The sequence below is a fragment of the Clarias gariepinus genome, chromosome 6 (genome assembly GCF_024256425.1).
Source record: "Clarias gariepinus isolate MV-2021 ecotype Netherlands chromosome 6, CGAR_prim_01v2, whole genome shotgun sequence".
Lineage (NCBI taxonomy): Eukaryota > Metazoa > Chordata > Actinopteri > Siluriformes > Clariidae > Clarias > Clarias gariepinus.
Genome location: NC_071105.1, coordinates 19,221,164 through 19,245,282, shown reverse-complemented (window position 1 = coordinate 19,245,282; position 24,119 = coordinate 19,221,164). Strand labels below are relative to the sequence as shown.

At 37.3% G+C, this 24,119-nt stretch overlaps 1 protein-coding gene across 3 annotated transcripts in view; it reads left to right on the top strand.

Annotated features, from left to right (window-relative positions):
* LOC128526875 (Krueppel-like factor 15) overlaps window positions 1–23,788 on the top strand; it is a 28,992-nt gene extending 5,204 nt beyond the window's left edge. The window contains exons 3-4 of one of the 3 annotated variants that reach the window (XM_053499071.1): window positions 3,848–4,065; window positions 4,155–5,451. In XM_053499071.1, the coding sequence (XP_053355046.1) occupies window positions 3,848–4,016 (169 nt within the window). In that variant the 3' untranslated portion in view covers window positions 4,017–4,065; window positions 4,155–5,451. Of the gene's footprint in view, window positions 1–3,847; window positions 5,452–23,660 lie in introns of those variants that run through there. The other 2 variants (XM_053499072.1, XM_053499070.1) reach the window with 2 other exon arrangements.
* Window positions 23,789–24,119: the final 331 nt, after the last annotated feature.

Below are 24,119 nucleotides of genomic sequence, written 5' to 3'. Positions count from 1 at the left end.
TACTGGAATGAATCATGTCTTTCTCTCTTACTCTCTCTAACACACACACACACACACACACACACACTCTGTATGTGTGCACATTTGTGTGCGTATGTGTGTGAACAGCAGGAAATGAGTTGTTTTCCAGGCTATGAATTATTAGCAACAATAGAAGTTCTGTAAAAAGGCAAAAATGCATGACTTAGATAATCTAACACCAGTCTAGATATGTCTAATGTGTTTGTGTGTGTGTGTGTCTTAAATATTTTTGCACAGCCCACAAAGATAGAAATATCAGACAAGGACATGTGTCTGCTTCCCATAAGAAAAAGGACTTATTTATATGTATATATAGCATGACTGTTATTTGCTGCTATATGCGAAAGGTCCCCACAAGGGTAGTAAAAGAAAAAGTGTGTGTGTGTGTGTGTGTGTGTGTGTGTGTGAGAGAGAGAGAGAGAGAGAGAGACTGTTGCAGGTCAAATGCTGTGCTGGAAAGTTACCATGGCTATGAGAGTGGAACGCCTCCTGATCCTTTGCGCGCTCTCTTTCTCTCTTTCTTTCTTTTTTTCTTTCTCTCTCTCTCTCTCTCTCTCTCACACACACACACACACACACACACACACAAACACACACACCTAACAACTTCTAAATCATGCATAGAAAGTATGATTTCTTATTTTGTCCATTGTGTTAAGAGAGATGAGTGAGTGAGAAAGGCAAGTTCCTATTTTGTGCTCCTCTTTCCTGCATTACACTGCATGGTACAAGGCCAGATACACACACACACACACACACACACACACACACACACACACACACACACACAAACACCAACGTCAACCACAAACCACAAACAGAAAGAGAGGAACAGAGAAAACATTGTTCTTCAAGGGAGACCTATTATGGTTAATGGTTTAAGTTTCTAAAACGGTGCTGTAAAGAATAAGAGTAGACCTTTAGTGGGACAAAGTAAAGAACTGTCATGATAGATGCTGATTGGAGGACGTCAGATTCAGATTTCATTGGGATACATGTGTTGATGTAATTTTTATATTACATTTGTATTGCTGACAGTTATGTACTAAAACTAAGCTTTGTATGTGTGCGTGTCCATCATGAGCATATGTTTTGGTAATTGACACTGAGGCAGATGTCGCAAGCCTGAAAAAAAAATCTCACATGTACACACATGATTGTTCTTTCTAGGAATCGTCTCTACTTTATATTGAAACTCTCTCTCTCTCTCTCTCTCTCTCTCACTCACACACACATTAAAACGCACACAAACACCCGTTTCTATAACAGCAAGCAAGAGGGCCTCTTGGCATCCACAGGAGTTCTAAAACAGGACATTCCGCTTTGCTTTCGAAGAAAGAATTTTTTAGCAGGACACACTATAAAATTAGAGCTCTCTGAAGAGCATTAAGAGTTTCCTGCCAGCTGGTAGCTGCTTCAGGATTAGAAATAGTAATACATTTTACTTTACCAGAATTCATTCAGAATACAGGATGCAGAGAAAAACAAAACTGTATGTGATTAAAGACTATGTCCAATCTGCAGTTTTAAAAATGCTGTGAATTTTTATTTCATAAGTTTAGCTTTCTAATGAGGCCTTTCTCTTATATAATGACCCCCTAAGAGTTTCTCTTTGTATAGTGTATGCCATGTTTTACGCATAACAATAACCTTCCTCACAGAGCTGAATTTGTACGAGCCACAGCTGAGGCTTGGCCCCAAATCCCAGAGTAGAATGGTTTTTCTGGGGTTTTGGAGTTTTTACAGGAATATTAAGAAATTTATTCCAAAGCTGTTTTAGAGTTGTAGCCAATTCACATCCAAGTTCGATGATTTTACTTTTGCACTCAGTCCAAAGTTTCTAAACTGCTTTTTAAAGCTCTAAACAGTGTCCCAGTAAATTTTTTACATTATGGAGGGACAGCGGCCTATTGGTTTATCTTCTGTACTGACAGCACAAGCCCAATCACAAAGTGGAGTGATTTAGTATCTTATGTGTGCCTATTTAAAATCTTTGCAACCTACTTCTCTTTGTCTCCTATCATTGGAAAGATCTAATGGGAAACGTGACACGGAAAAGCTATGTGACAAAAAGCTTAAAGGTTTAAAGGCGGATGCTGCTGCAGCTTGTTTACTATACGGTCTGCTGCAGTAGCTTCTAGCTCATTGGCAGTGCCAAACGTGGAGCAGTATCATCAGGCGAATGTAGAAGAGCAGGTGGCAAGCCATTGAGAAGAGCAGGCATGTACTGTAATCAATAATGAGGGACAAGCAGAATGAGGAGGAGCAGGGTGGGAGAATCTTAAAGATGACAGGGACTTGCAGGAAAGGAAGATGGAAATAGTCTATCTTAGTGTGTGTTTGTATGTGACTCAGCGTGTGTGCGCCCTGCCATAATGATGATGACGGTTAATTAAATTCCAGTGAAATAATTGCTTGTGTTTTGGCTACTCAGTGAACCAATGCAGAAGCTATTTGCCATGTTTTTATAGCCTACTGGTTAGTTTCATCCAAGAGTCATAACTGTGACTAACTATTACAATATGGACTAATGTTTTTGTCAGTATTGCAACACCTTTACTGTGGTAAAATCTATATTTGTTTAGCCTAATCTTAGTATTAGCCTGTAGGGCAAGAGACAATCTAGCTGTGGACTCTCTCTGTGGAGTCGCTCTACAAGACCCCGCTTTCCATTGCTCACAAACTTTATGGTTGATGTCAAAAAACTTCATGTCACACCATTAAACATGGACAACATTGACCTAATTATGAGAATATCAAATTTTTTATTTCTTATCATTAATTTAAACAAAAGGATTTGAGTCCACAACTGGATTTGTGTACATTCAGTCACAAGAACATTAGTAAAGCCAGGCACTGGTGTCAGGTGAGGATGCCTGGGGCACCCCAAAGGTGTTCAGTGGAGTTAAACAGCTTCATAAAGCTCGCTTTGTGCACAGGAGCATTGTCATGCTGGAAAAGGTTCGAACCTTTTAAATTTCAGTGAAGGGAAATCTTCATGCTAAAGCATACACAGACATTCCTTACGATTCTGTGCTTCAGCAAATATAGATGTGATGGTCCAAAAGTGTTTTTGTGCCATATTGTGTACATGAACTGCAATAGACTACAGTAGACTAGTAGAGTAATGTAATTAAAAAAGAAAAAAAAGCTCATGTTCCAGCCAAATCAAAGGATATTACAAGGCACTTAAGTTCTAGTCTAAGAGATAAGGATCAGGAAAATGTTTGCATGCAGGATGGAGAAAAGCATTAAATAAAATATGTGTAAAATGATTATATGTAATAATCTGGATGGTCCTTTGATTTTTGCTGGTTCAGTGATAGTCTTGCACAGGAATCTTCTGCACAGGATAAGATCATTACTCATTCCACTAGAAATCTGTAACATGCAGCTCATGTTTGTGTTTGCCAAGGCACTTTGCCTTATCCTTTATTGTGATTACATAAGAGCAAAGCAGCTCAGCCCTGCCCAAAACTGTGAAGTATGTTGTCTTATCACACACCTTGAGGCTGTAGCGCCTATCAGCCCGTTTGGCTCAGAGCTCTAAACACCTGGTTCCAGACAAACACAGCTGATAAAAAGAAATTATGCTCACTCTCTATGTATGCTAATAATTAAATACTGGACCTATTAGCATACTTATGTGCTGCAGTCATATCAATAGTATGACACTGACATTGTGCTGACGATTGACAAATGGAAGGCAGATGTACTTTTGGGGATGGCCTGAGACCAATTAAAGTTGGATATTTCACATTAGTTGTGGTTTTCAATGCCACTGCCCTTCCTGTATGACCGAACTGTGTGTGCGTGTGTGTCGTAGGTTTTCCCGCTCTGACGAGCTGTCCCGTCACCGGCGGTCCCACTCTGGGGTGAAGCCATACCAGTGTCCTGTATGTGAGAAGAAATTTGCCCGCAGCGATCATCTGTCAAAGCACATCAAAGTCCACCGCTTTCCCAGAAACAGCAGGACAGTCCGCACTGCTGCCTGATTCCAACCTATTTGCACTGAACCACAAAATCGTGTGTGTGTGTGAATAGGTGAGAGGAAACTGAAGGATGAGCAAAAAGTCATTTTTGAGTATTTCTGCTTTGCTCTAATATTTATGATGTTTTAAATTAAATTTCAGTGGCAGATCACAGGCAAATATATTGTCATCATTGGTGCTACATTCTGTGTGGATGACCACGAAGAGCAGACCGGCATTAAGACAGACTGTGCTAACGGGGATCAGTCAATTTGTATAAGCTATGAGGACACTTACATAAGCCACGCCATTTTTATGTGAGTGCAGAAAGACAACAGCAATGCAAAAAACAACAACAAACAAGTACAGTGTCGACTGTACATGTTTAATATGTACATCTTTAATCAGTGTTAAAAATCTCATTTTTGCTTTTAAGGCAAGTTGTTTTGTAGTAAGGTGTTTGTATTTTCTATTCATGTTGCCTTTTAATGGCTCTGCTGTGTTTTTGGCCTTAGTCAACCACAAAGCTCCTATCTCAGGTTTGCCTTGAATGTTGCGGACAATGCAAGCTCAGTCTTAGCCTTTCAAAAACAACTGATGATGTTCAAGGGAATGTGACAATCAAAAAACTTTGAGTATAACTGAAACCATTAATGCTCTTAGTTAGCACTCAGCAGCAATGACTGTAAATGAGATGCACTTGATATTTGTAAGCATAATGAACCTATTTTATTATTTAATTTCCTGTGACACAGAATATGCCTCCAAACTCCAGTGTTTCAGGATTACTTAGAGCAGTGTGTTACTAATGCTGGTGCTACACCCGTTTACACCAGTCCTCCTTCCGACCCTGTCACACAAACATAAGCATGAACATGAAACACTGTAGAGGTTAGTGAACCAAAAGCGGTCAAGGTAAATTGACTTTGTTACGGTCGGAGGATTAAATACTGTAACTTTGCAACGGTTACACATCAGCATGTTTGGGTTGGGTAAGTAGTGTGGACATACCAAGGTGCTTTTGGCTGAAGCAGGCAAAACCACAGTAGAGTTGGTGCCATATTTAATTTAGTGTTTGTTATTATATTTTGGGGCACTTCTGGAAGTGGGGAGAATTACTCCCTTATCTGTTTCATGTGTGTTCTCTTCCTGATCAAGGGGCCCACTGTACATATGTAATGGCATTCCTTTCATTCATAGAATGAATTTTATGAATACTTGTTAACATACAGGTGTTTTAGTTACATCCTATGAATGTATGTAAATAAATCCTGTATGATTTTGAGGTTGCGGAGGCTGAGAAGCAATTTGAACAAAGAAAAATGGTTGTTTCTGGTTAAGATTTTTAGTGTAATCCTAAATTTGTACATACAGTACATATAAGTATATAAATATATAAATTTATATATATTTTCCCCTTGTACACTAAATTCATTTACAAATAAAACATTTAAATACAGATACATGCTTTTGTGGTCGTTTCATTGTAAAGTATAAAAAATGTGTTTTTAAAAACCTAATTTATACATACCTTTACAATGCAAAACAATAAGCCTCAAATTGTGTAGGTTCCCCTTGTGCCTCTGGGGGAACTTTGGCCCTTGGGGCATTACACCACAAAACCTCCTGGGGATGAGCTGTGTCTGGAACCAGGATGTTAATGGTGGATCATTTAGGTGCTATGGGTTGTGGGGTGGCGTAGATCGTACTTGTTTTTTCAGCAAATTCCTAGGATTTAAATTCCCAATTGGATTTAAATCTGGAAAGTTTGGAACCCTTGGGCTCTTTGCTTCCTGGCCCCAAGTGGCTGTGGTGCAGAGGTTGTCTCTGTACTTTTGTATCATTTCCAGTATTGATCCTGTCACCAGTTTTCTGGTATATAATTGATATAATGTTTCATAATGATATATAATGTTAAGGTTACATCTGATCAAGCAACTAGATTTATATTTCTCCAAAATAACCAGAGATTGTTAAAACTACACTGCAATGTTTATATTTCTACTGCACTGTAGCTCCAGAGTTATTAGTTTTAATAATTTAAAATAATTACTTAACTTAACTCATCTATTGATTTTAAAGGTCTTGAGAAGGTAAAACATCAGTGCAATGAAAATATATCAAGATGCTTGTGCTGACATATGCCCTTAGAAAATAACTGCAGGACAGTCATCTCATTAATTTGTAGTTTTAACCGGAGTTCATCTTTATTTAGTCTAGTTAATTAGGATAATCATTTGCTAGTCTAAAAGCTTTCATAATTACTGAATAGACACACAAATGGGAGCTTACAAAGCTCTATATAGTAGGAATTAAACAAAGACTGTATATATTTATATGGGCACAGACATTAACTGGTATTAACATGCAGAGATGAAAGGTTTTAAATAATAACCAACTTCATTAAACATTAACAACCTCATCTCACTTTGCTCGCAGTAAGAAAAAACCCTCAAGTCCTTTGTAACTGTTGCAGGAAAATTACTATACATCACAGGGTACACAATGTTCCTCAACATCTGTTGCTTTGTACTTGCTCCTCCCTCGCCATGTCATTATATGCAGTGCTTTCAGCGTATGGAAAAATGCTTAGTCACTGGCCATAAGGAGACAGTCAGTGTCATATGTGAACTAGAAAAGGCTTGTTTACCGCTTACCATGAACACATGGCATGATTACAGAGAACTGTTTTATGTTGTATGGGTGGGGGTCGAGGGAGTGTGGAAGACATGCAGTTGCTTTGCATTCATACAGACAGCTCAGTTGTTTTGGTTAGTAAAAAGTAACGCAAAAAAGGTAAAGAAAAACTATTTATATTCATTAAAATTTGCATCAACTTTTGCAAATAAGATTAGTATAAGGTTTTACTTGTAGGGACAAACAATCTTCCCTTTTACAGAAGAAAATGTTTTGCATATTTGTATGTACAGCACGGTTTTTAGAAAGTGTGAGGCACTGTACTGAGTAATACAAAATATATAGCACCTTTTAGTAATGTAATTAAAGAGTATTAACGGAGATAAAATGCAATAAAATAATGGGCAAAATATGAGTCATAGTATTTATAATTGTGCAAGCTAAATAATAGGAACAGTTAAACCCAAAACAATAAATGAGTGTCGAAAAAGAAAAAGAAAAAAATAAAGAACAGTGAGACATTTTTCCCCAGTAATTAAATTATAATTAAAAAAATAATTACAAACAATTCACAAAATGTCATAAAACACTGAGAGTAGCTGCTAAAATAAAATTACCATCAACACTTTCCAATAAATTTAATTGTGCTCTCAGCTTTTTCAATCGTGTTAGAGATACAGTAAGAATTAGTTGGCACATTACCTTTAAATGAAACCACTGTGTTCTACAGGTCTCTACATTCCTTTCCTCTGTTACTCTAGTCTTTCCCACAGTCCGAATTCATGTATTGTAGGTTTGGTACCGTTGGTGTTTCCAAATTGCCTGTAGTGTGTGAGTGTTTGTGCCAGTTCCTAGCAAAGGGTCGGCACCTGTCATATGTCCAGGGTTTCCTGGGATAGGCTCCAGGCCCACTGTGACCATATTCCCATTCCAGGTTTAATTCTCCATTGCTGTTAGAATAATCTCCACTCTTGTAGGATGGCTTTCCACATGACTTTGGAACATTGTTAGTCCCCAGAACATAAGTGAGCTTTAGTGAGATCAGGGACTGATGTTGGTTGAGAAGGCTTGTGGTGCAGTTTGTGTTGCAATTTATCCAAAAGGTCTTTCTTGAGCTTTTGATCAGGGCCTTGTGTAGGACAATCAACTCTTTCCAACACCAATTTTGTTAAACAATGTCATCAAAGTTGTTGTTTGTGCGCAAGGACATTGTCATAGTTTCAGGATATGTTAATCTTAAAGACATACTATACAACTGTGCTTCAAATATACAGTACATGGTTATGTAAGAGATACAGATGGAGATTTTATTTATTTCTGTATTTATTTATTTTCTAGATGTTTCAGCAACTTCTTTCACATGGAATTTAATTGCACACTCAAAGGCGCATTTAAAAAAATGTACGTCACCATCTGTTGAATATTGAAACGAGCTGAAATTTTTACATGTTACCGTGAAGTGCGCAGAATAAAGGTGTGAGATCATGTTTATTAAATAGATTTTAATTGCATGCTCATAGGCACGTATAAAAAAATGTACAGCGCCATCTGTTAAATTTTTCTTTTTTAAAAAATAAGTATTTCCATTTTAAATTTCAAATTAGCATATCTACTCTTCCCATGGGCTGATTGTGATAAAAACAAAGCCTATATTACCTTACGCTTGGCCAAATACTTCTTGGAAAATCCTATTAAAATTTGTTTAGTAATTTTTATGTAATGCATGCACAAACAAACAGACCAAACAAAAATTCTAAAAACTATCTAAATGTTTTCTATGAGTCATGCTATGTCACCCAAAATGATCTTTTCACAAATATCATTAATGTACAATGTATGTATGTACTGTATGTATGTATGTATTTATTTCTTTGGGTGGTGGGGGTGGACTGCACAGCCATATTTATCAGTTATTCATTCCAAGTGCATTGCAGTATACCATAATTTACAGTGCCAGACTTAAAGATGAACTACGCAATATTTACCTCAAAGTGCTGATCTTGGTCCTTTGATTTGGACTCCTATGTCCAAATCAGTGAGTGCGTGTTCAGCATGACCAGACACTGTCTTCAAAAATTTGAAATAATTTACCATAAAAAGTATTTCAGCATCTATAAACTCTTCTCATCTATAAGAAGATTATTATCACAATGAATTTAATATACTTTACCCATGCTTTTCTGATTCTGATGATGTGCACATACGTGCTGTTTGTGCTTGGGCGCATGGGTGTGCATGTAAATATTTGTATTTCATTCAGGCATTATGTGTTTTATATGACTTTTAAATTGACATTCAGATATGGTAAATCTATTCCTATTTAGATATAAATGGTCATACAGGATATTCAAATTATCAGATAGACCTGCACAAATGTAATCGTTTATAGTTTTGTTCAGAATTTATCTCTTTGAATTATTGCTGCACATATTGCTGCACAGGTGAGCTGATGAATTATTTGCATTAATCACACTAGGATATACTGTATTTATAATAAATACATTTCTAGGCTGTACCTGTTTTAGAGGAGTATAGGTCCAGTGTGAAATAATATCTGAGTGAAACATTAACCCCAAGATAATACATTGTAAATACTAGACATTGTAAATAACTTTCACTGTATCAGTGTCCAGGTGATACTATTTATCCTCGCGTTGTAATCATCATTGTCACTCCTTCATATCTAAAATAAAAACAAAACAATAAGTGGCATGTTTAACTGTCATGCAGTATAATAAAACGTGTAGTCTTACAGTAGCAGTATATTTGCTGAATTTAAGAACAACAGTGAATGTCTAATCTTTAAGTGACCTTTGAATTTATCCCTTATTAAGTAACCATGTTTAGTTTTCCGTTCAAGTGCGAGTTAAGCAAACAAAGCTATATGGTATGTTGTAAAACAAATTTTGGATTAGAGTTCACTGTAATTAGTCACTAAAATCATTAGATTACAGTGAGGGAAGTGTGAACAATTTCTGCTAGACAAAGCCTAAGCTTCCTAAAGTGAAGTTTTTTGCTGCTTATATTAGCATAAATGTTTAAACCAATATGATATTAGGCTCAATAAATTCTAAAATGTATATTGCTGAAACCATTTGGCTGAGCAGTATCCGCACAATAATTTGGCTTGACAGATGGACCAATTGGGTTTCCATAACAGATGCCTTATGTCAGACAGGTTCTTTCCAAAATGAGTTCTCAGCAAAATGTTACAATATCCTTTTCAGAAATCTTATTTTAAAAGGATTTTTTGTAGTCAAGTCCTCAGTTAAAAAGACACACAAAATGGAAAGGATATGTCCCCATGACAGTGCTGAAAGCAGGAGGATTAGACAGTATTAGGAAAAAAAACTGCTGAATTCAGCATGCTGTTGAGTAATATGAAAGTGTTGTTACTTAATAAATCGTTTTCTATTTCTGTATGTCTGTGTGTACACTCAGGCAGCACTATGTTAGAAATAATTTTGTGGTCAGTATATTTGTGTGTGTGTGTGTGTGTGTGTGTGTTGTAGGGTGGGGGCAGAGAGACAAGGGGTGGTGTTCTGTGCATGCAATATTGCGTGAGACAAACCCCCACTGGAGCCTGCAATCATTTAAATGCAGAAGAGCACGCATATATGCAGAAAATGTACACAAAGAATTGCATATGTTTCTGATAGGCATCTCCAGGACTCAAAATATGGCATGTCTTATATTGGCCTGAGTTCTTTATTATGCACTGGAGACCTAGCACATTCCAAAGCATTAACAGAGATTTAAAGGATCTCCATATGTAAATGAATATGCATTCTTGACACAGTATGTTGCCTCTAAGAGGTTTTTAAAACATACCCAGTAAATAAGCTCAGGAAGAATTTTAAAGGGGGTTTGTTGAGATTAAAGCAACCTTTATATCTCAGCTTTAAAGCTAAAGTCGTCTGTAGACCAATGACAGGCATAACAATGGAGCTTTATGGAGTGTCACAAGCGTCTTGTGGTAAAGAGTAATAAAAATGCTTAATTCACGGGAAATGTTGATTAAAAAAGCCTAACTGATGGCTCTGAATGTGGCTGGTCATTGCAAGTAATGTGCATTAATTATATCTTGTAGGACATTTTATGTGCTCCTCAATGATTGTTTTTTTATTTTTATTTGAAATTTAGAACAATTGTAAGAAAAACATTAAATAGAGCCTTTGAGACATTTTTTTTATGTCTGATATTTACATATGTGATGCAATCTTTGTCTCTTTGCTGACGATAAGTCCTGTTTTTTCTCAATGAACCACATGCTAGTGACCTAGTCCTTATCACTGACAGCCAAGTATCTGTAAATGTTTATGGTAGAAAGCAGCAACCAGGGTTGGCCATGAACTCCATGTTCTGTCTGTTTGTAAAGACACTAAAATGCATCAAGTAACTAGAAAGCAGCAAAACAGGTACACTAGCAATACGCACTTTAAACATTTTCACTATAATTTCAGAAGGTTATGCTGAAAGTGAACTTCCTCTGAACCATTTTGGAGCTTGGGTGCTCATTACTCCACTTTTAAAGCTATAGCCCTTAGGTCATAACTAAACGATCTCATAACTCAACCTCTTTAAATGATCTTTTTTGGCAAGTTCTTTTAATCTGAAATACTGATGGGTACCTTGGGTACTGTTTGTACATTTTACACAAGGAGAAAGAATCACACAATAGGCACTTTAACAGGGAGTAAAACAAAATGGTTATTCATCCCAAATAATGTATATTGTGTTCATACCTTTAACCTTAGCCATAACCTTAAACAACAATTATTGTTTGTACTGTTAACAATGCTGGATAAAGTATCAGCTTGCTAACATTTCACGGTCATTATTTTGCCATTATATTAGTCCGTTATGACGAATGTAACATTTAAATCTTTTGCCCTTAATTTTTAGAAATGTTAAGGCCAAGTATTCATACACTAAACATATCCTTATGCTTAATTCATGTAAAAAGAGGTCTTGTTTGTCTCAAAGTACCTATCTGGGAGCATTGCCAGTGTGGTGTCAGAGTGGACATCTTCTGTAAAACAGACTTTGGTCAGGAAGGCAGCAGGTGGCTTAATAGGCAGTTACTATTATACTATATTTTTTATCTAAAGATATGTGTACTCCATGTGAAGCTGCTTAACTTTAACAGTTTCAATAAAGACAAACAGCATTGCAAATGAAAACACATTTTCAGAATTCATGACTATTCAGCTTTAACTAAATATGGTGTAGAATGAACCCTAGTTACAAGCTGACAGAGAAACAGAAGTAAAGAGTGATTAGGAAGAGCAATCGTAATATGAAGATATTTAGGGAAATAATGTGTAAATGCCCACAAGAGGGAGAAACAGAAGGAACAGGATGAAAAGCAGAGCATCAGGAGGGTAAATGGAAGCACTACAGGAGAAAGCTCTTTCACCAGGATCAGTGTGAGTGTACCTTTAAAATGGTGTATATAGTGATAACAGTACAGACAGGAACTCCGACAGGTTTAGAGCTAATAGAAAGCACTCTGTCACTCATGTCAACAAACTTGAGTGATCATGTGAACAAACGTGGGTGATAGAACCAACATCCGATGTTGACAGTTCCATAAATATGAATCCTCAGCCTTACATCTTTATATGAGTAGATTAGAAATATACCTTATTCCGTAAATAGCTTTTAACCCAAGTATTGGGTAACTGAGTTTCACAGCTGGGAGGCTTTGTGGGAACAAATCAGTTGCCTGCTATAGCCTTCATTATTCTAGGCACTGAAAAAGAAACAGTAACTTCTCAAAAAAAAAAAGTATCCTTGGAAACTATGAAGTAAGACAATTTGTTCCTTTATACAGTAGTTCAGGAGTCAAAATTTATAATCTGCACATTGCTTCTAAAACAGAACGCCGTTCTTGTTTTAGTGCCACTATTGTTATGAAAAAATTAAAATGAATTTTATAGATTTTAGATGTCCATACACTGATCCATGACAAGGTGTAAATATGTTCATCTGGACTACCTGCATATGTGGGAACATGTGGTGTGTGTTTGTATGTATTATTGCATTCCTGTAACACTTTCCATCAAAACTGTTGATGGGGCTTAAGGGCATTTACTTCAAATCCTTCCTGTCTCAAAACACATATGCTGCATAGTGGTGGAAAATCTTGGTGTGGAAAAATTAACCAACAACAACCTTCACAGAAGTGACTATAACTTTTTTTAATACCGCATGCAAATATGCCTTGCTTCTAAAGATGTTATTGCCTTTATTTAGGTATAAACATTACAGTTTGAATTAATATATAAATTTAATGAACTCAGTTTACCCTAATTTGGTTGGCCATGTGGTTTACAGAAGAAATATACTTGCCAATCTTGAGACCTCAAAAACAGGAAAATTGTCCAAGTCCTAGCAGTTGTGGGTAACATGCATTTAGGTGTAATTTAATATGCATTCCTGCATTGTATGTGTATTGTATTTTATACTTCTAAAAATCCTCTAAAATAGGAAAACACTGTTCTTGCAGGCATGGGCATGGGCATGGACAAACATACAAACAAAAAATGCTGACTTAACAAAGAGACGTTGTAATAGCAGACCTTCAAATACAAAATCATCTCACTCACTCACTCACTCACTCACTCATCTTCTATACCGCTTTATCATGTATTCAGGGTCGCGGGGGGCCTGGAGCCTATCCCAGGAGACTCCTGGACAGGACGCCAATCCATCGCAGAGCACACACACATTCACACACTACGGGCAATTTGAGAACGCCAATTATACAAAATCATTTTCTTCTTGTTTTTCTGAGGTGAAAATTCATCATAAAACAGGGACACAATGGGAAAATAAAGAAAAATAAGAGGAGTAGAAAATTAGCGCCTAGACAAGACGGATCCGAAGGTACCCTATATGTGTTCATTAGACAGTATCATGAGAATTTAGTATTTTCCCCTTAACCCTTATAACACACATACAGGACTGAGATGGTACCAGGCTCACCACCAAACCCCCAATTCAAGAGCACTATGACCTATTTTCCTGCTAACCCTGTTAATGCTTGTGGGGAAACAGTAGACTCTATCCGTGTCTTTCAGGGAGAGAGAGAGAGAGAGAAAGACTTTTGGAAATGCATAAGTGTGTGTGTGTCTGTGTGCGCGGAGAATGGAATATGGGATTCCAGAGCAGTAACCTCTTTATTAGACAAAATCCCTGTTCATTTATTCTTTCACTCACTCACTCTCTGTTCATCACAAAAACACAAAGTGGACCTCTGTAATCCAAAAAGTAATAAATGCTTAGACTGAAATATTTTTCAGGGATATTTACTGGGATATAATCCCTCACTATGTGGCACAGTGGTGTAGAAGTTAGTAATGCGGCCTCACACCTCCAAGGTTGAGGGTTTGAGTTTCTTTTTAAAGTCTGTGTGTATAAAGTTTTTTGTTCCCCCCATGCTAGGAGGGTTTTAGCTTTTAGAAAAAAAAAGTCCCATAGGATAAGCAATTCTGCAGCTAGTTAGCTAACAACCTAGGTGAACCAGCTAATGGTTCAGATTAGCAAACATCATATACAATATATTTAAGTTGCTGTTCATTACACATATAATTTATGTTACATGGGTCAGCTGGTGAGGTATTTATTTTTTCATTTTACTAACCACTTCACCCTGGTCAGGGTCATAGTTATTATTGTTTTAACGGGAACACTGGGCACAAAATTCGAATGCACACATACATCAATATCTCACGGCATCAAGCACACATGCCTTCACATGTAGTGTAAATTTAACATAGAAATTTCCCTGGATGTGTTTTTTAGTAGTGAGGACATTCCACACAAACAATAAGCCCAACGAAATGGGGACCCTGAAGCTGAATGACAGCAGCACTACCTGCTGTGCCACTGTGCCACCTGTAACAATTTCACAAAGAATTTTTGCCTAAAATTTTGCATCTTCTCTTTACAGGTTGTTCAGATCAAATCAAATGGTATCCTTTGTTGACAGAAAACAATGTACATTATTGGGTTTTCACCAGGTAAGTGTGGCTTATGATCACTTAAGGTAACAAAGATTAATCTGAGATTCCATAAGAAGATAAGAGATAAGAGAGATAAGACTCTTGAGAGATAAGACATTTGTCTTTATCACTTATTTTGGGATGGAAACAAGTTTTAAATTGTTCTAAAAATTCTAATTGTTCTATTGAAATGGTTTACTTTTGGGCCTTCCTGACACAAATGAACACTGTAATACTTAACGGCATACAGGGTATTATGGTCTGTAACTCACCTGTGATTACGGCATGCAGCTTATCTGTTTTAAAAAACTCTAATTCTCCATGGTTATATACAGTGTCAGACAAAAACACTGAGATAAAAATGAAAGTCAATGTTTTACTCTCATTCTTATTGTTTTAAATAATGACAATCATGATAATAAAAATAATTTGTTACTTAATGAATAAAATTTTTCTACAAGAATCAGTATTTCGTATGAAGTCCTTTATTCTTCAAAACCTGCAGGATCAGCTGGGCATAGGGTAAAAAAGACATCTGCAGTTCTCTGGTGTTACTTGCTCCATCCATGCTTGCTTGATTGCTTCCTGAACATCCCGTACAGAAATTTGCGACAGAAGTTGGCATTTCACTTGAGAATTCACTACGTTTAGCTATTTTTTGTGCTATGGAGGTGGACACCCCTGCTTCAGAAAGTAAAAGTCCTTTCTCACAGTTGTTCCATCCATTAATATGGCACATCCATGATATACATTGCCTAATACTTTTTGTGGGACAGGAGTTAATCTCAATAAAGCAGGAATCACATTGCACATTTTTTTAATAGTTAAATGCACTGGTCCCCCGAAAAAAAAAGAAAAAGAAAAAAAAACTTGGCTTTTAGAACAGACAAACAGACACTGATGTATGGAGCAACAAATACTCCCTATATACTGGCACATAAGAGAATTCCTGTGAAAATCTGTTTTCTGTGTTTAAGCCCTGTGCAAAGTTCTATTCAAAAGAAAATGGTTACCACTTGATCTTCCACTACCTTCTGTAGGAGCCCCAGGTTGCTCTCTCTCTCTCTCTCTCTCTCTCTCTCTCTCTCGCTCTCTCTCTCGCTCTCTCTGCAAAATAGAAGCAGGCACACATCTGGGACAATTTTATCTGGTCAGTTATTCACAAAAGAAAACCACACTACAGCCCTGATTTGGATTAGACTCAGGGCAAGATAGAAGTGTATATCACACTGGAACCAGGAGAAAGTTAAAAAGGAGGGCTTTATTGACAAAACCCAACTCCAAAATCAAACAGCAGGACCAGAGGGGACCATAATCCAAAGGGGGGATAGACATATTCAAGGCTTGTAGTGCCATAGAGCCTGTTTATCCTTTTAAACCTGGAGAATTGGCAAGCGGTACTGAATCTGATGTGTGAAATTAAGAAGTGAACAGGAAATTGGGGTCAGGGTTTGTCCCTAAGCTGGTGTCACAGGGTGTATGGTAAAAGATTTGTCTTTATTAAATTTATGTTTAAAATATGTTTTTATTATTTTTAAATGAAATATTTAAGTCTTATAATTTCCATAAATACTGCCATTACACTCTGTTTTTTTCACCTTGTTATTCTCTAAGCTTGAGCACATGGTCTCTTTGGAAGTCAAAGTTTGAACCAAGATCTACCATACTTTATGTTGCCAAAAGAGGCCAACAGCCCCCAAGAATAATGTCGTTTTTACTTTACAAACAGTAAAGCAGCTAATCCACCAGTAAATAATTCAATAATCACAGTAACACAGCACTACAAATCAAATATACATTGACATCTGGGCAGAAATAGTCACAAATGTTTTAATACCATTAATACATATTAATACTACATGAACAGCTAGAAAATACAGTTTATGCCAGTGTTAATATTTTAACTCACGGATTGATGTGGATTTTGAGACTGCCAACCTAATGCAGTCATTCAGGTGTCTATTAGTCAGACGTATGCAGTACAATGACAGCTTTAGCTCTCTCTGGGTTTTGTAAAAAGTAAATCACTTTTATATAAAAACAATTTTACCTCATGAAAGTCTCTTGTGTTTTCACTTTTGGGTGAGAATACATCTTTGAATTCTGGATGGCAAATAGTGTAATGGCATTCCTACAGTATTTACTCCTTACACTAAAGTCTCATGACATATGAAACAGGCAGTCTTTTTTCACCACTTTTTTCAACAATTCATCAATTTCTGAACAGATTTTCTTTATCCATACACATGTGAAGTTATTGTTAGCTAGCTATGTAACTTAACAACAGCTTAACGCCATGCAGTGGTCCAAGATTGGATGTTTAACCACTGCAAGTTCTGCAGCCCTATATAGGCAGTTAATACTATGTAATAGAGGCACCTACTGTACACAAATTCAAAACTAAATTGCATGTAATTGCATTCAAATACACAAGCAAGCATGAAGCAATGGAATGCAGGGCAATTTTGGACCTTAACTACACTTAACATGATGAGTGTCAGCTGTCAGAAACCATCAAGTATTAGTGACCGGTCATCTCCCACCAGTCGACCCTTGTCAGCAGGAATCATGTGTGCAATGTCAACTAAGCATGAAGAGTCAGTATCAATGGCCAATAGGATTCTACTGATTGTCTGTTTAGTGTAAAATAAATCAGCGCAATGCAAGCAATCCAACTTAAAATAACACAATTACAAATGATTACCTTTTCCATTTTGGTAATCAGTGCATTAATCCTAAACTATTTCAGAAGCTCATTTACTAAAACTATATATGTATTTATTTTTATACCACAAACTGGCTGAGCACAGCATTCTTGAGAAGAGCTGATTTGATCTTGAAGCAGCATACATAACTCCACCTCTATAGTATATTTAATCTAACCCAGAGGCTTTTTAACAGAGGCTTTATAACTAACCTAATCTTTACCAAGTTATTGTCTAATACTGGTCACAAAAACAAAAACAACAACAACAAAAAAAAAAAGCAAATGAAGGCAAAGATCTGATACAGACTACTGCCCTCTACTGGTATGGTGGGTTATCATACTGAAGCATAATGTACATGCATGTTTCTCATCAGGTGTAGTCTTTACATTGCAACTTTTCACAGATGTCATGACAGGCAAATTTCAGTCAACCTCGGTTGTACAGAATTAGCATTGATTTATTGCATTCTACATTAGTCTGGGGTGTACAGCTCTGTAGTGTACATCTGGCATCTTTCTCTTCCATTTGTGCACTGAAAGACATACAACCACAATTTTTCCATTAAAAATGCAATCCCACAGTCCCATAATATGGATTTAAGGCTCAATTGTTAAATAAACATTTTTAAATTGTTCTAAAAAATGTTTTGCATTTTTAACTGCCATAATTGACCTTTTTATTCTTTCCATTTTGAGTTAAGTTTCAAGTAAACACATACACATGTACAGCACATACAATAGCACTGTTGAATATATTTCTGCAAATTAGCCATACTGTAGGCGGCACGGTGGTGTAGTGGTTAGCACTGTCGCCTTGCACCTCCAGGGTCCGGGTTTGATTCCCGGCCAGGCTCGATTCCTGTCTCTGTGTGTATAGAGTTTGCATGTTCCCCCCGTGCTTGGTGGGTTTCCTCCGGGTACTCCAGTTTCCTCCCACAGTCCAAAGATATGCAGGTTAGGCTAATTAGTGTTCCCACATTTCCCGAAGTGTGTGAATTAGTGTGTGCCCTGTGATGGATTGGCACCCTGTCCAGGGTGTACCCTGCCTCATGCCCTAAGCCTCCTGGGATAGGCTCCAGGTCCCTGTAACCCTGAATACAGGACAATAAGTGAGTGAGTGAGTAGCCATACTAAGGACAAAATAATCTTTAAACTGTATTTTAATAAATGACATGTAAGTTCACAGTCCAGGCCAGAACTGCTAAGTGTGCCAGACGCCTTGTTAATTTATAATGACGTTGGGGATTTTGTTACCTAATGCTGTTTTGTTGAACATTCTACTACTACTACTATACTGTACATGTAGAAGCATGCACACATGTGCGCGCGCGCGCGCACACTCACTCACACACACACACACACACACACACACTACTAGAAAAAAAAGAACTGAGAACTGGGGGAGCAGTTTGGAAAGAATGATAATAATAATAAGGAAGTAAAAAAGGTAAGGGAAAATAGAATACTGCTTTACCTGATCTCCACTTCACCACTCCCTCAGGTGAATATAGAGTCAAGAACACTGCTGAAAACCAAACACATTAAAAGATTAAAGGAGACAGTGTACAGAGAAAGAATAGGGAGATTAGTGGTGTAGTGTGGCATTCTGTTTTGCTTGTTCTCTTCTGGGTCAGAGCAAAGTGAGTTAGTGAGATGTTGTGATGAAATTTGAGGAGAAAGGAAAAGAAAGAGCTGAAAGTACAAATAGAAAATGTACTTTCATGAAAACCATTCCTGTATTTTGTGCATCAAGATTACCATTAACAATAAAAAACTAACAAAAAACAAAACAAAACCAGGAGGGAATTTTAAGATATAAAAAAGAAATAGATAATATGTGTCACATGTGCAGTTTTTTGCAAGAAATTAATATCAGTGCAAATTTTTTTTTTTTTTTAAAGGTACATACACATCATCTGCCTTTATACTTCTGTGTGTATGTCGAATTTTGTCCTTAGAATACTGATAAAGCGTCCCATGGGGATTTATGGCGTTGCATATGCAGAAATACATACATTTCTATTTCTTTAAACAGCCTCAGTAAAGAGTGAGTTGGAGGGTAAACCGGACCCATAAGAAATTGTATAGGTACTATGGTGGGCAGGGGTAGCTCAGTGGTTAGAATGTTGAACTGGTGATCAGGAGGCCCCCGGGTTGAGCCCTGACGCTGCTTGAGCAAGATCCCTAACCCCAAGTGCTCATATACAATCAGGCGTCGAGCTGGCAACCCAAACCCATAAGTAACTGCCATAGAAACAATGGCAATAGACATAAACTTGTATAACATGTTTTTGACAGTGTCCTAGTATATCTTCCATAGTACCATGCTACAGTATATGGTAGTATGGTAGTTTACTGTAGTAAACTATAGTAAATACCAAAGTAAAAAAAATCCATGTCTTAAATCCTGGTTTCTAAAAAAAAAATCTGTTGCATTTTATCCACAAGGTCTAATTCCTGTATTAATTAACAGGTTGTCTTAATGATGACAGTGCATAGTGTGATTACTCACTCACTCACTCACTCACTCGTCTCTATCTCTTCATTCTGTATTCAGGGTCACAGGGGGCCTGGAGCCTATTCCAGGAGACTTAGGGCATGAGTCAGGGTACACCCTCGAACAGGGTGCCAATCCATCACAGGGCACACACACATACACACTGTCCAAATTTAAATTTTACTCTATAAGTACACACCTTCCATATCAGTTTCACTGTAGTTTCTAAATAATTCATAGCATTGGTTCATTCAGTACGTTCTGTATGTCTGGGTGGATCCAGATTTAATCTCAGGAACACTTTGTGCAAGGGAGGGACATACCTATACAGGTCAGATGTCGATCTCAGGACATCAGACACAGTTAAACTCATATCATTATTTATACACCAGGGACATTTAGAGTAGTTAGTCTACATCCAGTATGTGTGATTAGTTATTTTTTCCCCTATTAGTGTTTTGGTGTGCATGTTGCTAGACAACAGCTGTGGTTTGAGTATTTATTATTATAATTATTTTATTTGGGATTTTTCACGCCATTACTTCATTCAGTTCATATATACCGTGAAGGCAGTGTGTTTTTGACTCACCATGTAGTGCCACCACTTATGTGTTTTGTAGTGTTCTGTGTGTACCATAATTGTGTATAATTTGCGGTATTCTGTGTAATATACTTTTTTCAATACGCAGCATTCCATACAATCAACTTAAAAAAAAATTTAGCCACGGCATTTTACAGGCCACAGAACCACAGAACTTTGGGAACTGGTATCTATGATTACCATGCACTGCTGGAATAAAATAACTGGGGACCATTATACAGCTTTTTAAAATACTAATTAAGGGGAATGTTATAGCTGAATACTGTACGTCACATAATACATATATACTGTATATATATTCAAAGTATTGCCTATGAATACCTTTATAAATCAAACATTTAGACTTTTGACACGAAAAAAAAAAGAAGTCATGTTTGCAGGACTTTACAAGGGTTTGTAGAATGGGTTGAACACGTCATTTGAATCTATCATTGCAATTCCTTTCAGATCAGGTGAGAGAAAAGCATGTCACACTCAATTTCCTTTTTCCTTTTATTTGTGAAAGAACAGCCAACGTACATCTATGCCATTTTTATCCACTCACTATTTAATTGTATTAAACCATCAAATTACAGTAAGTTCAAATATACTGCACATGTTGACAGTTATGATTTGTTTTAGAAATAGATATAGGATTGTAATACTTTTTTAAACTGGTGTGTACTGAATGTGCAGTGCAGTTTAAACAGATTCTCCTAAGAGGCTTAAAAGATAAGGAGAAGAATATCACACCTATTAACTTTCTCAGACTTGTAACATCCTGACAGTGAGAAACCGAACAAAAGACAGAGAAGATGAACAGTGTGGATTCAGCCAGCTTGGTTGTGTGACACTAGGTATTAGATCACAACAGTAGATGAAAGGGGTCATGACAAGTGGGAGGAGCTGGAGGTGTGAGAGATGAGTGATGGAAGTACATGCTGTATGTGGTGGCATGACTGAGCATGCAGTGGCTGCTTCTCTCACATGGCAGGATAAAAGTGAGGCATTAGACCTCTTGGTGACTGCTCATGAAGATAATTATACCATGCTACTATGCACCGTGAGATGAAAAACTACACAATCCAGTTAGATCTAATGGGAATAATTTTGAATACAACTAAGATTTGGCTTAGAAATAAGTGTTTCTCACACACACACACACACACACACACACACACACACACAAAAAAAAAAACCTGAACAATTACAGGGTAACTTTCCTTTTAACAGGTTTTCACACTTGCAGCCTTTTCCCAGAAGCTTGCCAGGTTCAAACTGGTTTATTCATTTGTTTTTTTTAGATATATAAAACCAAACATTCAAATTGATAAAGGCACTTGTTTTTCAGTGTTTATTTCTGGATTAAAAAAATAAATATTGTTTTCCGATTTCTGATTTTGTGTTCAATAAAAAAAATGGAAAAACATTCCACTTTAGTTTTCTTCATCAGACACAAGCGGCATGACCAAAAAGTTTTAACTTCATGAGTTGTGTTTTGTTTTTGTTCTTATTATGTGCATGGTGACTTTCATGTCGTTTAAGAAAAGTTAATGCGAAATGTGTACGGTAAATATAAATGTGCAATATAAAACATCTAAAGCAGGTGCTTTCACCTTGTGTCGCCTTCACCTTCAGAGTTTGGGGTCTGTGTGCATGGAGTTTGTATGTTCTCCCTGTGCTTGGTGGGTTTCTTCCAGGTGCTCCGGTTTCCTCCCACTGTTCAAAGACATGCAAATTATGCTAAATGCTGTTCCCAAATTGTCCGTAGTGTGGGAATAAGTGTGTGTATGTGTGTTTGCACTGCGATGGATTGACGCCCCATCCAGGTTGTACCCTGCCTTGTGCCTTAAGTCTCCTGGGATAGGCTCCAGGCCCCTACACACCCTGTATACTGTATACACAAGCAGTATAGACAGTAAGTGAGTGAGTGAGTGAACATATAAAACAACATGAAAGCAGCAGCACAGGGCTTTTTGTGGGTCAGGCATTTACACATTTAGAGTTAACAGCGCCAAAAGCAGAAAATGGGCATTCCCAAGCTCAATGCAAGAATAACAGCTTTATGATCTAAGAAAAGATTTTTTTTTCTACAAAACATTCACCATCACATTACTGGAGCTGTTTTTTAAAGTAGATTTAGGTCTAATCACTACTCACTCATTCTCTATCACGCTTATCCTGTTCAGGGTCATGGGGGGGTCACCTATCCCAGCGGACTTGGCCCATAAGGACAGGGTGCAAGGCCACAGTGCGCCACTGTGCCAGTCTAGGTCTAGTTTTGGCAAATTTTCTGTCATTTCCAGTCCAACTCAGGCTCAGCCAGGACATTTACGATAAAAAAAGAAACTGTTTGTGTGAAAAGGGATTAGTTTTATCCTTTACATCATACTTTTACAAGTTTAACAAGGACAATGCAGAGACAATCCTCAGTAAATCATTAAGGGCTTTTTGAGTTAGGTTCCTGATTTAGTCTTTAGAGCGGGCTGTTTATCCCTACAGATCACATGGCCCTTAACAAGAAGAATGCTTTGAAGATTCACTGAGAGAGGACTCCCTCAAACCCCTCTCACACCTCAGCCATGGGTTAACTTTATTCCTAGAGATGAGGAATCCTGGTTTGACAAAGTTTAAAATAGATATTACCATTCTGTCCTATCTACCTTACTTATTTTTTCACCCTCTCTATATCTATTGCTGTCTTTATGCAATAGTTGGAAACCTCTTGCCAGTTCAGGCTTTTGTCCTGGGTCATTCAGCTTTGAACTGTGACTGTTTTACTATGGTATTCCATTTCATACTACATGTTTATTCATTATCTGAAATGATAAATAGATTTTATATTACTTATTTACAATTGTACTACTTTTGCCAGGAGATCCAGAACTGCAACCTTTAATTTATTAGTTTATCAAGTCTAACATCTAGTATATCTGCTAACAAGGTTAATGCTCCTGCTCAGAGGTGACATTGCGACAGCATGCCTCATGCTTACACCACACTCACAGGTCAACGCACTCATGCCATCTACTAATGCTAACGTTTCCAGTCAGATCATGTGTCTCATGCCAGTTTATTCTTGGTGCTTTAAGACTATTCAGTGTTCTCAACTTATAAAACCTTAAACAGATGCACTGCAGTGATGCACTCTGAGTGAGCCAGAGAGTGATATACGTCCCTGAGCAATATGCTCTTATTAACTCTTTTTTTCCCTTTCCTTTTACTTCTCCTCACTCAGCACTTCCCAGCGTGGTACAACCTTGTCACTGTGTTTGTTCACATAAAAACTTCATGTGATCTGAAGCCGTTCTGGAATTCAGGGACCTCATGTGGACTGGAAGTTCAATAAGTGAATTATAAGGGACATCTTGTCAACAAGGACAACATGGCTTCCCTTTCAATGTAGAGAAAGTGTGTATGTGTGTTGTGATGTCCATGTATTTTGTGTTTAATGATCGAGGAAACTTGACTTGATTGCGCTATAAAACCTTTAAAGTAGCCTTAAGGCGGCTATCCTAAAACACCACCATCACAACTCTTAAGAGTGTCTGGGGAAAAATGCAGGGCTGTTTGTTTGGGGCAAGCCCCCACCACCTCCACACCCACACTTCAAAGGAGTGTGATAATTATAGTGGTTGCATAATCCCACACTACTTCCTTGTGGAAGGGAAAATAAAATGGGGCTCCCTTTCTAGAG